General features: G+C 39.2%; 2 protein-coding genes and 1 long non-coding RNA gene across 21 annotated transcripts in view; 1 reads left to right on the plus strand and 2 right to left on the minus strand.

Moving 5' to 3' along the window:
* The window catches only part of DCLK2 (doublecortin like kinase 2), a 137662-nt gene extending 127185 nt beyond the window's left edge, over positions 1–10477 (plus strand). For 6 of the 14 annotated variants that reach the window (XM_039542028.1, XM_039542020.1, XM_039542023.1 and 3 more), the window contains 2 exons: positions 1128–1244; positions 4280–5526. In XM_039542028.1, the coding sequence (XP_039397962.1) occupies positions 1128–1244; positions 4280–4501 (339 nt within the window). In that variant the 3' untranslated portion in view covers positions 4502–5526. Of the gene's footprint in view, positions 1–1127; positions 1245–1894; positions 1976–2784; positions 2824–4279; positions 5527–10336 lie in introns of those variants that run through there. The other 8 variants (XR_005599636.1, XR_005599637.1, XR_005599635.1 and 5 more) reach the window with 7 other exon arrangements.
* On the minus strand, positions 647–13435 carry LOC120406853. 2 transcript variants are annotated; one of them, XR_005599639.1, is made up of 5 exons: positions 13316–13435; positions 6879–6961; positions 1837–1972; positions 1474–1542; positions 647–833 (listed from the first exon to the last, which is right to left on the minus strand). It is a non-coding gene; the product is annotated as an uncharacterized LOC120406853 (long non-coding RNA). The 2 variants fall into 2 exon arrangements; XR_005599638.1 differs by lacking the exon at positions 1474–1542.
* Positions 13436–14945: 1510 nt separating this feature from the next.
* The window catches only part of LRBA (LPS responsive beige-like anchor protein), a 565586-nt gene continuing 560968 nt past the window's right edge, over positions 14946–19563 (minus strand). For all 5 annotated transcript variants that reach the window (XM_039542019.1, XM_039542017.1, XM_039542018.1 and 2 more), the window contains one exon: positions 14946–16452. In XM_039542019.1, coding sequence (XP_039397953.1) covers positions 16362–16452 — 91 coding nt within the window. In that variant the 3' untranslated portion in view covers positions 14946–16361. The remainder of the gene's footprint in view (positions 16453–19563) is intronic.

Here is a 19563-nt window from a genome sequence, read left to right on the forward strand (position 1 = left end):
AAGAAGGTGTGAGTAATAGTAGGGGGAAAATTAGCATGGGGAAATAGTTTTTACTTTGTATAATGACCCTCCCAGTCCTTATTCAAGCCTAATTTAATGGTGTGTCCGGTTTGCAAATTAATTCCAGTTTTGCAGTTTCTCTAGTTGGAGTCTGTTTTTGAAGGTTTTTTTGTTGAAGAATTGTGACTTTTAAGTCTGTAAGTGAATGATCAGGGAGGGTGAAGTGTTCTTCGATGGGTTTTTGAATGTTTTAATTCTTGGCGTCGGATTTGCGTAGATACTGTCCGGTTTGGCCAATGTACATGGCAGAGGGGCATTGCTGGGTCATTACACAAAGTAAAAACTATTTCCCCATGCTAATTTCCCCCTACGAAAGCTTATGCCAAAATACATTTGTTAACCTCTAAGGTGCCACAAGTACTCCTGTTCTTTTTGCTGATACAGACTAACACGGCTGGTACTCTGAAACATTTCAGTGTGTCATTCTGTGAATTTTCAGGCTGGAGCACTAAGCAAAATTGGTGCAATTTACCTTGAAAGAGAAGAACTCCAATTAAATCCTGGTTTTCTGAGAATATAAAAGGAAAAAAAAAAGTGTGTTGCTGGTGAATAACTGCCCCCATTTGTTTAGCCACTTGATGAATATTTTATGGAAATAAAGATAGTTATTAGGCTTTATTTAAATACTCTTGGGTCATCAGCATTTTAATGGCTGTTACTTTTCCTCTGCAATGTTGCTATTGTGTAAAAACATACATGTTACATTTAATGCCAGGAGTTGCTAGCCAGGTGTCTTGTCATGGCACACTCATACTATAGTGTCCTCCTTTAACCTGAAAAACAAAATGCCACATTTTAAGCCAAAGTTTCTCCTTCCATATGCAGCTCACTTGAGCTCAATGTAAACTGTTTCTCAGCAGCAGAGGCCTTTTAAAAAGAAAAAAGGTTGAATCTATATCTATGCAGCCCAGCAGTTAAATTCTGTATCCTCCTTAGCATGAGCAGGGATCTCAGGATGAAGGAAAATCCCTTCTGTCAATTTTATTTGTAATTTTTCTATTTCCAAACCTTTCCTTTTTTTTAACCCCAAACCTGAGGAGTTGTGTGTGTATATCTTGTTTACACAGGATGATGCCTTGCAGGAGAATAATATGCAAGCTGAAGTAACAGGTAAACTGAAGCAGCACTTTAACAACATGCTACCCAAGCAGAACAATACAACCGCTGGGGTCTCTGTCATCATGGTAAGCAAATGCAGCATTTGTATATGTAGATATGACTTTGTATATTTGTCTAACATGTATAAAAAACCCTATCAGACAACAGTGAGCTGTGTGGGTGAGCTCAGCCCAGCTCCATTTCCTAGGAAATACAGGCACACATCACAATGCAGTAGTAAACTTATTACTGACTAGTCATCACTGCAGTGCTCCAACAACTATGCAGACTGAATTATGAGTTACAAGTTCTCACCTCTGCAAGTGGTTGTCCTTTTTTTTCCAGCCGGGATGGATACTACGCACAAAATGTGTCTTCAGATACCTTAAAGAAGTTATATCGCACAGCTATATATTTGCTATACTGAATATGCCACTCTGGCAACACAGCACTTACAGTTGACTCAGTTAGTAGCCAGAGAAGATGATTTTTTCCACTGTATCAATTATATATGATGGCCTAGTAAGTATAGTGTCGCTGTCCCACTTTAATTAATATTGGTAGTTGTCTGCATGTGGAAAAATTATTTAAATCTGCCCACTTGCATGGTTCATGTACATATATATGAATTGGTGACAAGTTCAAAAGTAGGGATTGTAGTAACATCAAAATACTCACAAGAGTGAAGACCATATTGATTTCAGGTTGATGCTGTTATCTACATTTTGTTTGACAGTTTGACTTGACAGTTTGAGAGGGACTTCAGAGCTTCATTCTTTATACAGTTGAGACTGGATAAGCCTGAAGCTGAAAGCTGGTACAAAATTTAATAAGAGCAATTTTAATTCTAACTCTCAGCCCCTCTCCAATTTGCATGCCACTTAAGCTTGTCTCAAATCTCTGACACAGTACAGCATCTGGCTGCTTCTTGGTGTGGGTTTTTTCTGTTACCTATGTAGCCAACGAAAACTTATTTCTGCTTATCTCCCTTTAACAAGTAGTAAGGAAAATTCATATCTGCCTAGCTCTGTAACTGAATATGCAGGGAAGACTAGGGATAATGTCTGAGTCTTCTATTAAGATACTTAGTGGAAAAAAGGTCCTTATAAGAATTTACTCCGAAACCTTTTTTCTGCCTCATCTTTGCACTGGTTTATCTACAGTTCAGAGTTTGTGTTATCAAGTCCCTTAAAAGTAATGTAGCATCACAAAGCCATATCACTTTCTTTTATGTGTGAGGAAACTGTTCAATAAAAACCCTCTCTAGCATGATGTAGCCACTTAGTTCTAATACAGGTTCTTTGAAAACCTTAGAGAAGTTCAGCCACATTTAATGCAGATACGAGGAGTCCTTGTGGAACCTTAGAGATTAACAAATTTAATATGGATGACACCATCATGTGGTAGATAAGTGGAACTGCACAAGAAATCTGGTTCCTGCTGCCTTCAACAGGGAAAGCACTATTTCTGCTGCTAAGAATGTCTTGCTGTAAAATCCTTTTATTTACAGACTTTTTAAAAGAATGTTTTATTTTTAAATCTAAATTGGTTTCAATGATGATAGTTCTGCTTAAAAGTAAGTGTAGTTTCTATCCCTTGCTTCCTTCCTTTTTCCTCCTTTCCCAATGCCTGCATTGCTTTCCTCTGAGTAGGTCCAAGGCAATGGTATGTACTAACTGCAATGTTTTGTTCTGCTGCACAAAATACATGTTCTGAGTTTGTCAAAGAGAAAAGGAGAAATAACAGCTATCCTGAAATGGGGAGAATTTTAGAACTGCATAAAAGTGAAAGAGCATCTTTCAATGATGTTCCAGATAAACATTTGCCATTTTATTTGGTGACTTTGTATCGCTGAAAATTTTCTGCAAATCTAGGCAGAGTGGTTATTTTTCACCTTGCAAAACATCAGGTTTTGTGAAAGGGAAGGTTGGAGGCAAGATGGCCCATACTGCTGCCAAGTAAATGGTTATCTTTGAAAAATGTGTGTGCCTTCAAGCTTATCTACACATTAAAGCTAGTTCAGAATAAAGTAAGTGTGACTTTAACCATTCCTGATTTATTCTGGACTAACTTTCACAAGAGGGCTTGTGAAATGAGCAGTGTTATCAAAACAACTCCCCAAGCCACCCAATTATAGCTTTGGGACTATATAGCAGAATGTAGGGCAGGACTGTGAGCCATCTCATGAGAGTCAGCACCCAGTAAGCTTGATCCTGTCGTGCACCATTGATGCTTATGGCCTCTATGCTGCTCATAACCAGTCATTGGTGTGATCAGCAGTATAGAATAATCTCCCTCAGGAAAAACAGCATGAAACCTGCTGAGCTGGGCCCTAGCCAGTTGCAAATAGGTAACCAAATACTAAGTCAGTATTGAAGCCTAACTGAGATGCTCTGTTCTCGAAGGACCTGCTTAGGGACAGGCCCTCCAGGTTACTTGAAGGTACTTCTGCAAATTAAGCTTTTAGTTAGTTTGATTTATTTTGCAGAGGTGTCAGGTACTTAAAAAAAATCATCTCAGGGCAGATACTCTACAATTCCCCTAGTGCATCTTAATCCCCCATGCTTCCCCTACTACGTTGTTAATTATCCAACAACTATTTCCACCTTCATGCAAATTTAACACCCATAACAAAGAATGAGAGGAAGAGAGTTCTAGCTTAAATGAGGAAACAAATTCCCGAGACCTCCATTGCAAGCTCCTGCGGCTACCTGGGATTTGTCACAGGCTTATGAAATGTGTGTGCTCCTTGTTAAAATATTGGCAGCACAGTCACACTCTGAATTTTGGTGAAAATGACTCCTTAGAACTTGCTCCCTATATAGCGGTGTAACTATGCCTGCCTACTTGTCCACATCAGACTTAACTTTTTTTTTAAACTTTGTATTACAAGTACTTCATCAAACTTGGTTCTATTAATGACCTGCTGTGGCGTGTATAGGAGAGAAGTTATCCCTCTGATCACCAAAACACCCTCCAATTCATTAAGATTTCTGATGTTATTTCTCCTTTTTCCTGAGTCTAATGCATGCCCCAAATGTGTGTGTTGTGCAATGTTTTAACGGGGCAGGTAGTATGGGTCATTGATGTAACTGTTTTTGTCTTTTACCTTCCTTTTTAGAACACAGCTCTAGATAAGGAAAGTCAGATTTTCTGCAACAAGCACTCTCAGGACTCTAATAGAGCAGGTATGCAGAAAACTTCTGTGATTATTGCTGCAGCTCAAGATCCTCATGTGGCTGGGTCCAAGAACCTCTCCCCTGCTGCTTCTGAGCCAATCAAATCCCCCACACAGCCTGACTCAGCATGTTATGAGAATTCTGGGGAAAAGCTCGCTCTGTAGAAGTAACTTAAACCAAAGCCAACTTCTAGGCCAGTAGACCCCTTCAACTTAATGAACATCCATCACATGTGTGGTTTGCTCCCACTCTCTCATGGCAAGCCCCAGGCAGACTGTCAATAGGTGGGTGGATGAAGTGTGTGCTGTAGCTTTGAGTGCTCTTCCAGCCTTTGGCTTCTGAACATTAAGAGGGGGGAAGAAATTCTGAATGTTTAGATTCGTTTTTATCATTGGAGTTGGCTTAATTAAATGCATTTCTCACACGCTAGGAATCTGACTAGCTTAATCTAATGTATAGTTAAACAAGAACATAATATGGATGAACAGTTACAAGGCCTCACGTATGCGCAAACAGACTCTCCCAGTCAACAGAACTTGTTCCCAGAAAAGGTGTATGCCCACAAAAAGCTGTATTTTTCTCTCCTGTCCTAGTGGCTACAGTGAGTTGAGCTGAAGAGACATGTTTCCATGAAAAACTTGAGTGGATTAACTGTACAATATTGAAAGCCAAGTTTCTCAGAGAAGGGGTCATTTTTCTTCAAGATAGTGTTTAGATAATAAGAACTTCAAATAACTTTGGATGTAATAACATGAACTCTGGGCATTTATTGGGCTGAAGACTGCAGTCAAGATAGCTTTTTCATTCTAGCTGTTGTGTATCCTCCCCCAACAACTATTAGAAACAATAAAACTTCTTTGAATGGAAAGCCTGCTGCATGTTACATAAGTTAGGATGGAGCAGTTCCTTGTTCTAGGGCAAGCTAACTAATAGAAGAACTACCACTACCCACCATAAATAGCTGCCAATATTTTATTACCATCCCCCTCTTCATCTAGTGCAGGAACTGGAAACCATAAGGGGGGAGACACTGATCTGCAGTCAAGAATGGAAAGTGTTTTATCTTTATCAGTGTATGTATTCTGCTTATTCATTTCCTCTGCTTGTTGATGAGAAAAATTGGTCTTAGTTCATTTTCTTTGTTAGCTTTTACTAGAATTGTAATACAGACCTGCAATAATAAACTTTCTTCATGAAAAGAATAATTAGTCATTTATTCCTGTGAGAACTCAATTTCTGGACAAGGCTGGCAGGGTGAGTGGTTCAGTGAGGAACAACTGTCCCTCTTAAGGCCCTTAGTCTGAGCTAGCCCGAGAGCAACTCAAACCATTCACAAAACAACAGTTGGCACACCTACTGATTGACTCAAGATATGCTAGTTTCCTTGGGAGCCAGTCACCTTTGAAAACAGAGGGCTGGATGGGTAACACAGTTTAGGACACAGTATGGGATTTGGGTGCCTATTGCTGGAAAGGATTAGTGCAATTTGGTCTAAGAGAAAGTGTTGACTGGTTAAGCTGTAGATCAGCAGCAAAGAGCATATCTATATTTCATTAAAACGTACTTCTGTGAAACTTGTTTTGAGTCATATTTGTTACTGGGATAAGGTAGCTTGGCCTGGACTCTGTATTCTAACCTCATTTTTAAAAAAGGCCTGGATTAAAGCACTTCTACTAACACACACAGTTTGACCCTGTCCAAACCCTTGTATTACATAAAAAGTATACATTGAAGATAACATCTCTGCCTCAGAATATAGAAACTGGTCAAACACCATGCAGACAGTCATATTTGGTATACATCTTGTATTATATCCAGGACATGTAAAATTTACAATATAGGGTGTCTCTAGCAGAGGGGGCAGTATGCTGAAAGTGACAGACATGTAGGATAAAGAGAATGAATTGGGTGATTGTGCAGAGTAAGCTAATAAAGGGATCAGAAAAGGGCTAGACAGTTGGAGTAGCAGGGTAAACCCAAAGTGGTAAGGACCTAGCCCGTTCACAGGTGTGGAGAGGACCCACAGATGGCAAAGTATTGACATGGCAGAAGTTGTCTTCATAAAAAATTACCCCTGCTGATCAGGGGTAAAAACTGTAATAAGTTTTGAATGATAATTAAGCTCAGCCTGATCAAAGTTCAGCTTGAGTCGGTAGTGAAACATCCAGAAACCAAGTCAGGGAGGCATATGGAAAGGTAAATTGGTCTGTCATCATTGGCATTGAAGCCATGCAACTAGATGGCATTGCCAAGGATAGAGTCCTGAAAGAGACAATGACCAGATGTGTTGTGTGCCTGAAGTTCAGAGAGTATAAGAATAGAAAAGAGGATTGAGACTAACAGCTGGTGCCAGGTTAAAATTGGTGGGTTTTGTAGTGTTGGCAAAGGCGATATTCCTAAAGGAAACAAGACATACCATGAGAAAGCATAGGTCTGAGGTGAACTCTCCCCCTTAAACACTTATTTCTACAAAGAAATCACATAGGAAAAGAATATCTGTGGCAGGAAAAAGGCAAAAGTATAAAATTTCATAGAACAAACTTGTATACAGTGTTGTAGATGTATCAGTCGCAGGATATTAGAGAGACAAGGTGGCTGAGGTAATATCTTTTCTGAACCAGCTTCTGTTGGTGAGAGAGAGAAGTTTAAGCTTACACAGAGCTATTCTTCAGGCCTAGACCTTGTCTCTCTAATAGAACAAACCTGGTGTACGTGCTGATTTGTCCTCTAAAAAAGGTATTGCATTAGCATCTATAAAGTGCATAAATTTGCGAGTTTATGGTTTCAACAGATGTAATTCCTCATTATCAATAGACATTTCCTAATTTATCAACTGTGGGTAGTTAGAACTGATAGTTAGCATTTCTATTCAAGTACATTTAAAAGCAGGAAAATAATTCTTCTGTAGCCTGACCTATAGATTCTGTATTATTATATTGAGTACTTAAGAATTCTCAATTGTCACTCAGGTTTAACAGGTTCTTGTCCCAAGATCAGGCCCAGTATTTTAAAATTATTTTGTAGTTGGGAACCCTGATGTGCACAGTTGCCATACACACTATAGGAACTATATTTAACCCATAAGGTAGACAGAAATAATACAAAATGTACATTTGAAAATGATATACTCACCATCCCTTGCAGAACAACCTGAAATGTTAGCCATTATCTTCCTCATCACCAGTGACAGCATTCTGGCACCTCCCAAGGGCTACCCCTCTCGCTCCTCATGCACCCAGGCTGGGATACAACTTTTATATATATGTCTAGTGCATATTCAGTAGGGGGTTCTTATTTAAATTTCCTTCCCCTACTAATATGGGGTGTCCTCCTTCTATAGGTTAATATATTAATAATCTCAACCTATTATCATAGAGGTCAATTAGTTGCCATGGCACTCTCGTGCTTAGACATTTGAGAATGTTCTAACCAAAAGCTGGTGGTGTTATACACAAAAATCCCCCTTACACACACTATTTTCAGTTCTCCAAAACCTAGGGCTGTGCATTGGCCATTGATCTGTGCCAAAGTTGATAGGCCTCAAGCCGTATGCTGACTGCTGAAGTGAATATCTCACAAGTCTGTAGGTTCCTTACATTATTGCTGAATAAAATAAATGCTAGAACTAGCTAGCTCTATGGACTACAACCCTTCAAACTTGAACAGGTGCACATATGCATATCTATATGTAAAATCTCTTCCCCTCCAAAGCTAAACATTCAGGGCCAAATTCTCAGCTGCTGTAAGTCATCATTACTCTGCCTCCAGTTGAAACCACACTGATTTAAATTTGCTGAGGATCTGGCTCCCATTCTTTAACATGAATTAAACTAATTACTGGTAATATATCATTAAGATACAAGATGATTTTGCTACCGGTCACAATTGACTCACGCCTATCACTATCCAGTAAGTATTTCAATAGCCTAGTAAACACACTTTTGACATCTTATTAAATGTAGATATACACTTTTCCATTTCACTGAACCACTGATGAACAGAAAATGGGAAAAAGCAATTGCTAAAGTTAGGTATTCAAAATTAACAGATGTTTAAAGCAGCTTATCCCTTTGCACCGTCCCTAGTGTTATAAATTATGCATTAGAAAAGTAACAACTTATCTAATTTTTTACTCCTGTTCCTCATTTAGATTCAGATGATACAAGGCTGTCAGCCTTGTTGGTTTCATGTTATTCACTGGACGTACACTTGAGACTGGAGGAAACTAGCATGATTATGCTGCTTCTAGAGATAATAGCCAAACAACATATTGCAGAACATTCTATAGCAAGTGTTCTAGATTGTCTGGTGACTAAACTGTATCCTCATGGTGAGGCCCTTGTGAAGCTCCCAGACATTTCTGAATTAATTATACATTCATTAAAATCATTGGAGAGGTAGCAGGGGTGGGGGGACGACTTCTTCTGTATACTAAGTTGCTATCAAAGACTAATTGTGATTTCACTGGGGTACTTTGCAGAATAAACTGAGCTTACATATAGCCTTGGAATTTATTTCTCTTGGACTCAAAACAGTTGCAGAGGGTTTTTTTCTACTTGTGCCTGGCACAGAGGGGCAGGGCCCCGGGGTGTTTCTGGGGCAGGCCCAGCCAAGCCCAGCCCCTGACTGTGTCAGGGTCAGGTGCAACCTCACTGCCAAGTCCCTGTACTGGGAGACATGGGGGCTTCAGGGTGATCTTCCACCTCTTTGCAGCCAGTGGCCTGTGCTCCCCCAGCCATGCTGGAGCCACATGTATTGGCAAATAAAATTTGCTCAATTTTAAAATATTGTGCACATAATTTTAAAAATTTTGGTGCAGAATTCCCTCAGGAGCAACACAGGCTTACAGCATGGGTCTCACCCAGAAACAGAAGGCTTTGACAGGGGCCTCTATCTTTGATATGACCGACAGGCAGGAGGTGCATCTCTTGAAACCCTTCTGAGGTTTGGGCCTTGATATTGTCCAAGTGATGGTTCAAAGGCCTTTGGGACACAGCCAGGTTATGTATGTTAAGCTCTTTTTTAACTCTCTACACTATTTACAAGAAAATAATAAGCTAAACTATGGAAGGTGTAGCTTGAAGACATGAAAGCGAGTTCCATTTGCTCTCTCTGCTGGTACAGAAGGAATGGAGGCAATCATGGGGGTCCAGTCCTTTTATACAGAGTAGGTGATAATGTCACTCTCATTCACCCCCACAAGATACAGCTTTTAAAGACATTTACACAGCACGATGCCAGGGATGCTTTAAGAACCAAGGTGGCATGCAATAACCAGTGGGGTAGGGTGGTGTTTCTACCCACAATTGTTTCTATTCTTAATTACAAAACCTGGGAAGTTCTACTTGAGACAAAGGAGTGAGAATCCTGTAAGATATTATCTTCAGAAAAAGCAGAACAATGCAAATAATTCCCCCTTTCTTTTCAAGAGTTTTAGTTGGCATTATGAATGAGAAAAGAGGAAGCACACTGGTTTACACGCCATTTGGAAAGATCACAGACTTTGTTTTTCACATAGCCCTATCCCTTTAGCTATCAGAACTACTACTTCACCTTAGGGCTTCTGCTCTCATAGGCTTCATGTGAACTGCAGGAGGTGATCAGAACTTTGCTGAATACAGCCTTAATTTTCTTCCCCTCATCCCAGTTCATTAGCTCACATCTTTTGCATAATAACCCCAAAAGGTATGTTTCACATTAGGAGGGGTTATGGTGACCAGATGTCATGATTTTATAGGGACAGTCCCGATTTTGGGGTCTTTTCCTTATATAGGCTCCTATTACCCCCCACTCTGTCCTGATTTTTCACATTTGCTGTCTGGTCACCCTAGGTGGGGTGTGCAAGTCAAATTCAACTTGCAAAAGTTGGCCTTGACGTGAACTTTGCCCTCCTGGCGCTCAGTCCTGCAAGGCACTGAGCCCTCTACCCTGACCCAACCAAGCACTTAAGCACATGCTCAAACTTCAAACATTTGAGTAGGCTGTTAACTGTTTTGCAGGATGAGACCAGAGAGCGCAGCACCTTGCAGAACTGTGCTCAGGATATACAGTGCACACAGTCACAATGGGGAGGAGAGGGAAAACAGACAATCCAGAAGAAAATGGCGAATAACCTAACCCAAAACTTGTTCCCTTAGGCAAGCAGAAAATAACAGGAAACCAAGCACATCTGTTCTTTTTACATTCCTGTATAATGCTGTGTTGTTGCCAGAGAAAACCATGTTGGAAAGTTTTTAATCTGCTGTGTTACCTGGGATGCCATCATCAATTAAACATGTATTTTCATATACTGTAAATTTTAGAAGATGTAAAAACTTCTTTGTATTCCATGGTCATCAATTCTTGTGGAGAATGCTAAGTACAAAGGCTGGTACCTGGATAAACTCCTTTTACCAAAAAAATTTATTCCTAAATTTTCTCTATAAATTTATATTTATTTATAAGGCTTATTAGTGTCATTAAAATATTACTATAAATGTGTGTAAATTTTAGAGAGATAACTCATCTACAAATAAACTGCAGAGAATTTGTCCTTTTTGGATCAGCTTTTCAGTTTCATATATTCTACCCCTTGCTTTTCCCACAGGACAAGCTGTACTTCTTAAATTACAAAGCCTTAGGCCATATGCAGTTAAATTTCAATCAGCATAAACAAAAATCAAGAACAATCTCCTATAGTTTTTGATCCAGGGCTTTTACAGAACAGCCATAGATTATGATATATAAACAAACAATGATTTGAACCTTCAACTGTATCAGTTTCCCAAGTACACACTAAATTAGGTACACCCCAAAATAAAAGATTTTGCATTCCATAGTAACACCATTACTATACAGGAATTGATGAGGGTATTCAGTTGAGGACTTACAAGATTTCTAACCAGACATGCCAAATCTGTGGGTGGGGGGGGGGAGGAAACCCACTGAAATTGGGCTTGTTTTTTGGCTTAATTGGCTTGCGAGTTGCTTGTTGGCTAGTTTTTGGCTTCTTGCTTCATTTTTTTGATAGGCTCCCAACAAGCAGATGCAAGCAGGGCAAGGGGGTGGGGGGGGGAAGAGAGTCAGGGATGCACAGCAGGCTCACCACAGTCCCAGGCTGCACGCCGGGAGGTTCTAGTCACATAGAGTGTTGAGGTTCTTAGGGATTGGCTTGTTTTGAAATGGGATTAGCTTGATTTTTGGCTTATTGTGAAAGCTGGGGTGCTTATTTACTGAGTGCAAGTTGGCAACTGTGGTTATAACCTGTCTTGGGAAGTCCTCACTGACCTACAGAAACAGCACACTGAGGAATCTTAAATACACGCCCTTTATAAGTGTGATTTTATTCACCTAGAATGCAGCCAATTTCCTAGGGTGTTGAAATAAACCATAGTGTTAAATTATTTTTACTTTTCTTTTTAAATTAAGATAAAACAAAGCAAAGCAGATATGTCAGTAACAGAAGCACCCAAGGCATCATCATCACCACCATCTGGACCAGGGGTCTCAAACACATGGCCAGCATTTGCTGTGGCCCACCAAGCTCCCCATGGACTCCGAGTTATTTCCTGCGGCCGCCAAATTCCTCTCACCTGCCACCCCTCCTTCTTCCCAGTGCACCGTGTCCCCACTCCTCTGTGGAGAAGAGGCAGAGCAGGCACAGGGATTTGGAGAAGGGGTAGGAATAGGAGCAGGGAGGGGGCGGAGATGGGGTGGGGACTTTGGGGAAGGTGTTCAAAGAGTCGGGGCTGGGCTTTATGGAAGGGGTGGAGTGGGGGCAGGGCCAGGGCAGTGGGTGTCAGTGATGCAGCCCTCGGGCCAATGTACTAGTCCTCATGTGGCTCTCATGGTCATTTGAGTTTGAGTTCCCTGGTCTAGATATTCACCATTTCTATCTCATTCTCAAACAATATGTCTAAATACAGAACATGTCCCAGCCAAAGTCACAATGAACTACACTCCTTTCTGTATACCTGGTTTGGAATAACTCAATTTACTTTTTCTGCTAAGAAAGAAAGAAAAATTGATTATCAGTCTGCTGACACCAGCAGGTGCTTGGAAAAACAGCCTGCTTTGTGCACAGATGTAGAAGCAATGGAGCAGCCTCTGTTTGTTTGTTGGAAACCCTCAGCTTGAGCTGTGCTCAGAACACTACACCACACAGCAGGAAGGAATCTCCAGAATGTTTCCTAATAAAATACCAACCTGAACACTTTTAGAATTAGAATGCTGAACTCAACAATCATACTAATTTCCTACTGAGAAGAGCTCTAATAAGAATTTTCATGCTAAGACAACTTCAAGTTCCCTTTTCAAAAGTAAACCATAGCTGCTTTTAGTGGAACATAAAAATCACTGGTTAATTTTTTTTTTTTTTTTTTTTTTTTTTTTAACAATAGCATTGATGGGCCCCAAGCAGGTTAGGGATCTGAGTGCTATACAGGGTGCTATACAGACTTAATAAAATTTCCTTCCCCAAAGAGACTGCAATCTTAGATTAAGACAAAGCACTATAGTAGGTGAGGCAGACAAACTGGAGAAATGGCAGGGATGGGGAACAAGGTAACTGTAATACAAACATATTTTTCATAGACTAGCTGAATGTACAATTTGTAGACAGAGAGGTTCTTTTAATTATATAATGTAATAGTTACTGACTGCTCAGGAAAGGCTCTCAGATTGGCATTACATTCATTTACCTTTGAATAGAGTACATTGCTTCAGTACTCAAACTTCCTTTAATGAAAACAGAATTCTATCTAAAACATAATGGCTACTCAAATACTGTAACATTCAGGCCAGGGGCTTAAAGGAAACATAACTGATATGAAGCCACTGAAGATGAGTATTCTAAAATAAACTGAAAATCTCAAACTTATTTCTAATCATTCTCAGTGTTACTGGCCTTACTTTCATCATTAGTTCATATAAGATATTGGTTGGGGGTAAGTCAGAGATCACATCCATTTCTATGAGAAAATATGTTAATATGAGCTTACCAGAGTTTGAGAGAGTCTGTGAACCATGCTGGATCTTTCTGAATTTAAAAGTTCTCTCTCAACAAAAATGGAAACTCACTTTCCACCTTGCAACAGCTCCCATGTCCCTCAGCTGTGTTCTGGAAAAAAAAATACACCTCAGAATTGTTTAATTGTAATTTAATCTCTGGCACCTGTTTACTAAATTGTGTCTAATCAAGAGGGCTAACACAGGCTTTTCATTGATCACACTAATGGATAAATAGTATTTTGGAATTTAACTCTTTGTTTGCACTCCATATATATTGGAGGTTAAAGAAGAGTGTACAAGAACCCATATTAGGCAGGATTAATTCAACCAAGCATAAAACTTTCTCCCATAGCCCCCACACCCCAGTGAAAGCATTTGGTTTGGCCACACAATACAATGCCTGAGAATTAAATGTGTAATCTGTACCTCCACAACTTTGACACAGCCTCCTCTGCCAGCTGGCAGAAGGGATGTTCAAGCCCACCAGAGGCAACAGGGAATATGTCTAGAACTGATGTAACATGCTACAACACTGCAGATCTAGAATTAAAGTTTGTGGAAGTAGTTAGGAGAACAGTGGGTGGAGATTTCTTCTTACATAGGTGGGGTGTGACAAACCTGTATTGTGCTCAAAGCAGGGCTGTAATAAAGGGAGACATCCTGATTCCCCAGGAGGTTCTGTGTTACCACCACAGACCACCCAGTCTACATGCAGCAGCTTGGACTCAACCCCAAATGGCACTGGAACATGAGCAATAAATATCATGTGAATGCTCCAGCTGGGGAAGGACTCTCCTGACCAACAAGGCCCCAGCAGCTACAGGTCTGACTGTGTTGTCTGAGATGGCTTAGGTGTTGGGACAGAACCCCAGCATGGTATCCCAATGTAAGGGCTCCTACTACACCAATGCCTATTGCCTATGCTGAAAGCATTTTAAAAAAACCCCACCAACCATTTTAAAATAAAGGCTGAAATCTCTACCATTTCAAGTGCCCATGAAATACTTTAAGATCAAAGAACATTATTTCAGTGAGTAATTCAGTGTTACTGAATCCAGTTCTAAATTAACTAAGAAAACTAAAGTAGAAACTTTTAAATTCTGCATTTTGCACCTGGATAATATGATAGATGATAGAGATTCGTCTGACCCTCACTGCATATATTAGTAACCAACTCATTACACAGCATTTATATATTCATTACAAACCTATACAGGGAATATTCCTCCTTATAAAAGAAGTTCAAGTTCATATCTCTGTCTACTAAAATCTATTTATAAAGAGATATGAATTTTGCAAATAGCAAAAGTTTGTCAAGAACATTTATTTTTATACAACCTCATTCTCAATTCAAGGCATTTTATTAGTGGGTGACTGTTCCGTACTTTATCAGGCAGAGTTAATGACTACCACATATCATTAACCAGATTCTACATTCTGTCACAGCTTAGTGTGCAACTCCACTGACATCAATATAGATACACTGTACCAGCATAAAAATGGTATAACACAATGAAAAAGCAGGCCATTATTGTCTCAAACCCCCGTGTTTGCTTTGTATTTGCAAATGCATTGGGTGAGGGTGGCTGTATGTACATATTGAAAACACCACTGAAGGTCTCAATTACAAATGCCATTTTATTTAATTTCTTCACTCAAACTGAGTTTTCTCCTTCCAAATCTTTGCTTAAAGAGAAAAATGGGAACTGCTCCAGTGGGCAGCTAGAGAAATTGATACAGATATGGAATGTAAGGTTTAACTCATATAGATCACAACATATGAAAAGTTATTTATGCAATACAGACTTACAAAACAATACAGTTCTTTTCACAAATATTTTCACAGAATTCTGCACAGCAATCTTGTAGAAAAGTAGAATTATGCAACACCAAAATAACTTATTGTTCCTTAGTATAAATTATTTTTCATTTCCTAAGGGAGGAGATAATGTATTAACATGATTGGACAAGATTGGATTGGATTTGGTAGCAGAAACTGAACGGTTTTGTTGCCATACACAGCACAAGATATGGAATCTGCTACATAACTATGGTGGTTAGTCCTCTGAAGAAAAAACTTAAAAAATTGGAAAGAAATTTGCAAGTCTAGAGCTTCTGCAAAGATGTCAAAGCTATAAACATTGGAATGCCTGCCTCTTAGTGCTTTCATAGTCAAGCAGCAGAAGTGTGCTTTGGTACTTGCATCTAATTAAAAAGAAATGTTGTGTAGGTTGCTAGTTTGAGGACATGTCCAAGTTGAAGTTTTGATTTTGAGGAACAACGCACATTTTGGTGTGCTCTGAAGGAAATACCAGGTAAAAACTAGTAGGATTCACATTTGATATACCACAGACTCTGTTGCTGATTTCTCCCTCTTAACTGCACAACAAAAACAAATAACTAAAAAAGAACTAATTGTCTAGGTCTAGAAACATGCTTGAACAGTAATATTGATGGAAACAATTCCTTGTCATGTTTAAAATTACATTTATCATAATTTAAATATTATTATTGATTCCCAGAAACTTCAGTGCTGAAGTAGTATAATCATTTGGAAAAGTACATCAAGACAAAGTGTTGCACAAATTAAAATCCCCAGTATTATAACCCACTTTCAATTTGTTAAAATCATATATTCCTCAAGGTTATAGATAAAGCTTTAGATGGGAAATGTATTTCTTCATAATATAGCTAGAATAAGAGTTTTAACCATCTTAATTTTAAGTTTCTTTCCATACATGAATCAAAATAGACTTCTCATTATGACTAAAAATATAGATTTTTAACTACAGAACCCAGAAGCCATTTTTCTGCTTCTTTGCCCTTTGCCCCCAAAAAATCATGCAGTCTACAAAAATAGCAATTAACTTTAAAAAATAGTTTGCTTCTTTGAGCAAATTTCAGTTACATTCAGGTGTAATATAGCTATTTATACAGAACAATGCTGCGGCAGGATACTGAAGAGAGGTTTGCTATGTTCAGTTTCATTCTGACAGCAGCTGTCCTTGTCAGTGCTAGTTCTGGTCTGTTGCAACATCAGTATCTGGTTTGATATTCATGATGCCATCTGTTGAAATCATTGTAGAAAAGCACTATGCTCCCAGAAGCCATGCCAGTCATTATACACCTATGAAAAGCACAACATTCAGTTAAAGAGTTAGCCACTTTACATTCAAACACAGCTGACTTACCTTTCTTGGACAGACTTCTTCCACCATATCCAGCATCACCTTTGTAAATCAAATGTCTAAGGTTATGCCTACACTTGTGCTTCTCAGCTCAGGTGGACATACTCGCACTAGCTCTCATCGAATTAGCATGCGGCGTAGTTGTGCTAGCACGGGCAGCAGTGAACAGTGACACGGGTTAGCTGCCCTGAGCATCAACCCATGGATTTGTACTTGGGGTGGCTAGCCCCTGCCACCACTCACCACTGCCTGTGCTACCACTGCTATTTTTAGTGCACTAGCTCCATGAGAGCTAGCATATGTCTACATGAGCTAGAACTCATGCCCCTAGCTCATAGTGTAGATATTGCCTAAGAATGCCACCAACTCAAACATTAAGGACCTGATAAAGCGGCAAAGAGTCCTGTGGCACCTTATAGACTAACAGACGTATTGGAGCATGAGCTTTCGTGGGTGAATACCCACTTCGTTGCATGCATCTGACGAAGTGGGTATTCACTCACGAAAGCTCATGCTCCAATACGTCTGTTAGTCTATAAGGTGCCACAGGACTCTTTGCCGCTTTTACAGATCCAGACTAACACGGCTACCCCTCTGATAATTAAGGACCTGATGCGATTCCTACTGAAGTTAATGGGAAGACTCCCATTGACTTCAACAGGCTTTGGATTAGGTCTTAAAATTCCCACAGCAATTATGCAGTATATTTAAAGCTTTTTATTTCCTGTATGATTTTCCTCTAATGTATCTGATATGAACTGAATCAGATCTCAGGGAAAGAGTGACTAATACCCATTTTGAAGAATGTATTACTTGCCTTCCTTTCCAGATTGAAGTAATATGTGGGGAAAGAATAATTAAGGTCTAAATTTTTAATTTAGGTGTGTACAATTCTAACACTTATGGTCTCATTTCCAGAGGTGCTTAACACCCACAACTCCAGCAGGAGACAACTGGAGCTGCAGGTGCTCAGCTCCAGTGAAAATCAAGTCCTAGGGGCTCTCATTTTGGGACCTGGAGAATTGAGGCACTCAGATTAGTGGACACATTTGAAAAAGTAAGGCAAGTTGTTTTGTTACTGCTCTATTACATGGAAATATGGATCAGAGAGGATCAAGCTGAAAGAAATTGTCCTGGCACATCTGGGCACCAAAAGGGGCTCAAGACTTTGATGATAAGAACAATTAACCTTGCATAAAACCAGGGTTACTACCACAGACCACTTCTGATTTTGTTTTCATAATGGCTTTAACTCTGCTGGTGAGAGTGCTAATGAAATAGCAAAATGGAGAGGATCCAGAATGGAGAAAACAGGTATGCAGATTTCAATTCATTCTTCCCCAGTTCAAGAGGGATTTAGCACAGGATCTTCATCAAAGAACCGGATGTGTGTACAAGACTGCACCATCTCTATTGTTTATACATATGTGCAGCTTCATTTTATGTGCATGTAAACAATCAGAGTGCTGCTATTTGGTATTTAGCACTAAGTAGGCGTATTATTCATGCCATCCACCACAGGAAAAGGTTCTTTCCCCACATATTACTTCAATCTGGAAAGGAAGGCAAGTAATCCATTCTTCAAAATGGGTATTAGTCACTCTTTCCCTGAAATCTGATTCAGTTCATATCAGATACAGTATTTTCACATCTTTACTACAAGCGAGCTGACTGTTGGAGACGTTTTAGCTCCATCTGAACAGCTATGATCCCACTTGGGGCCATTTTAGAGCAATCATGGCTGCTGAAGTGACATTTTGGCTTGTAATGCATCAGGAGTTGCCACGTCAGTCATGTCTATTGTCTCATCTTGTGACATTACTGTTAGAACTCGTTGGAAACCAAACTTTCTGTTGAGTGAGAAATTCTGACATTTTGTAGGAAAAAATTGTTCTGATTTGCTATGAAAAGCCAAAATTTCTAATTTGAGACAATCAAAACATTTTGTCTGTGTCAAAATGTTTTGAGAGTGGTGTTTCAACCAATTTCATTTAGGTGTTTATATTATATTAAATATACTATAAATGCATACATAGTATTAAATCAAATATATAAATACTAAAACTTAATTTTATTATAATATAAACGTCAAAACAAAATGAATCACAATGACACTACAGAAATGACACACTTCAGAAACCTTTTCCTGTCTAAAATGTTCATCAAAATCAACACATCCCCACTATCTTTTGATTGTGATTAAATGGCACTTTTTATGAAAAACTGTTGTCAAAAATTTTGACCAGCTCTAGTCATTGTTATTAACACACTAATTAATCATATATCGAAGTGATGCAACATCAGAATGCCATCTGAGTAGGGCCTCAAAGGTAGAATTTGGCTCCAGCCAAAAATGACGGTGCCAGTCATTTTAATATCTAGAAAGCTGCCATTTTCCAGAATGAGTGCTTGTGAGAACATGTACAGGATGAAGAGGATATGATTCAATGAGACTGAAGGTTTGCAGAAGTTGAGATGGGCGTGGTTTCAGATTGGTAAGAAGTAGTGGGTTAAAATCTTGATTAAAATCCATAGATGTCACTGTTTTTGTTTTAAAGAGTATTTGACGTAACATTCTGAAATGTGGATTGTGTTAAGACTGACATAATGAACATATGACAGGAAAATATCTATCTATCTGAAAACACAAAGATTTTATAAAACGGATGCTTAAATTTTGGCTCTTGTATCCATACTTAGGCACTTCTATAAGCTGTCTCATTCTTAAAGGCATTGAGGGATTTCATATTTCATTTTTAATGATTATCATTAGTATAAAAAACTCTGCTTCCTGTTTAATCAAGATTTAAAATTGAGATTTACCTTTGGCTTGTGGGGTTCCTACTGAATGGTTGACTAGGCCACAGGGCATGACTGGCCTCTGCCTGTCTTTGGCACGCTTGAGATATCAGTCCAATTTTGTGTGACAGCTAAAAACACTTAGTCTAGTTTCTTTATTTCCCACTTGGATGCTCATTTGTTTAGAAAAATTTTGTTTGTCCCAGTGGGAGACTAAGAGGACTTGCCTCATTTCATGAACACTCAATTTA

The sequence above is a fragment of the Mauremys reevesii genome, linkage group 5 (genome assembly GCF_016161935.1).
Source record: "Mauremys reevesii isolate NIE-2019 linkage group 5, ASM1616193v1, whole genome shotgun sequence".
NCBI classification, from domain to species: domain Eukaryota; kingdom Metazoa; phylum Chordata; order Testudines; family Geoemydidae; genus Mauremys; species Mauremys reevesii.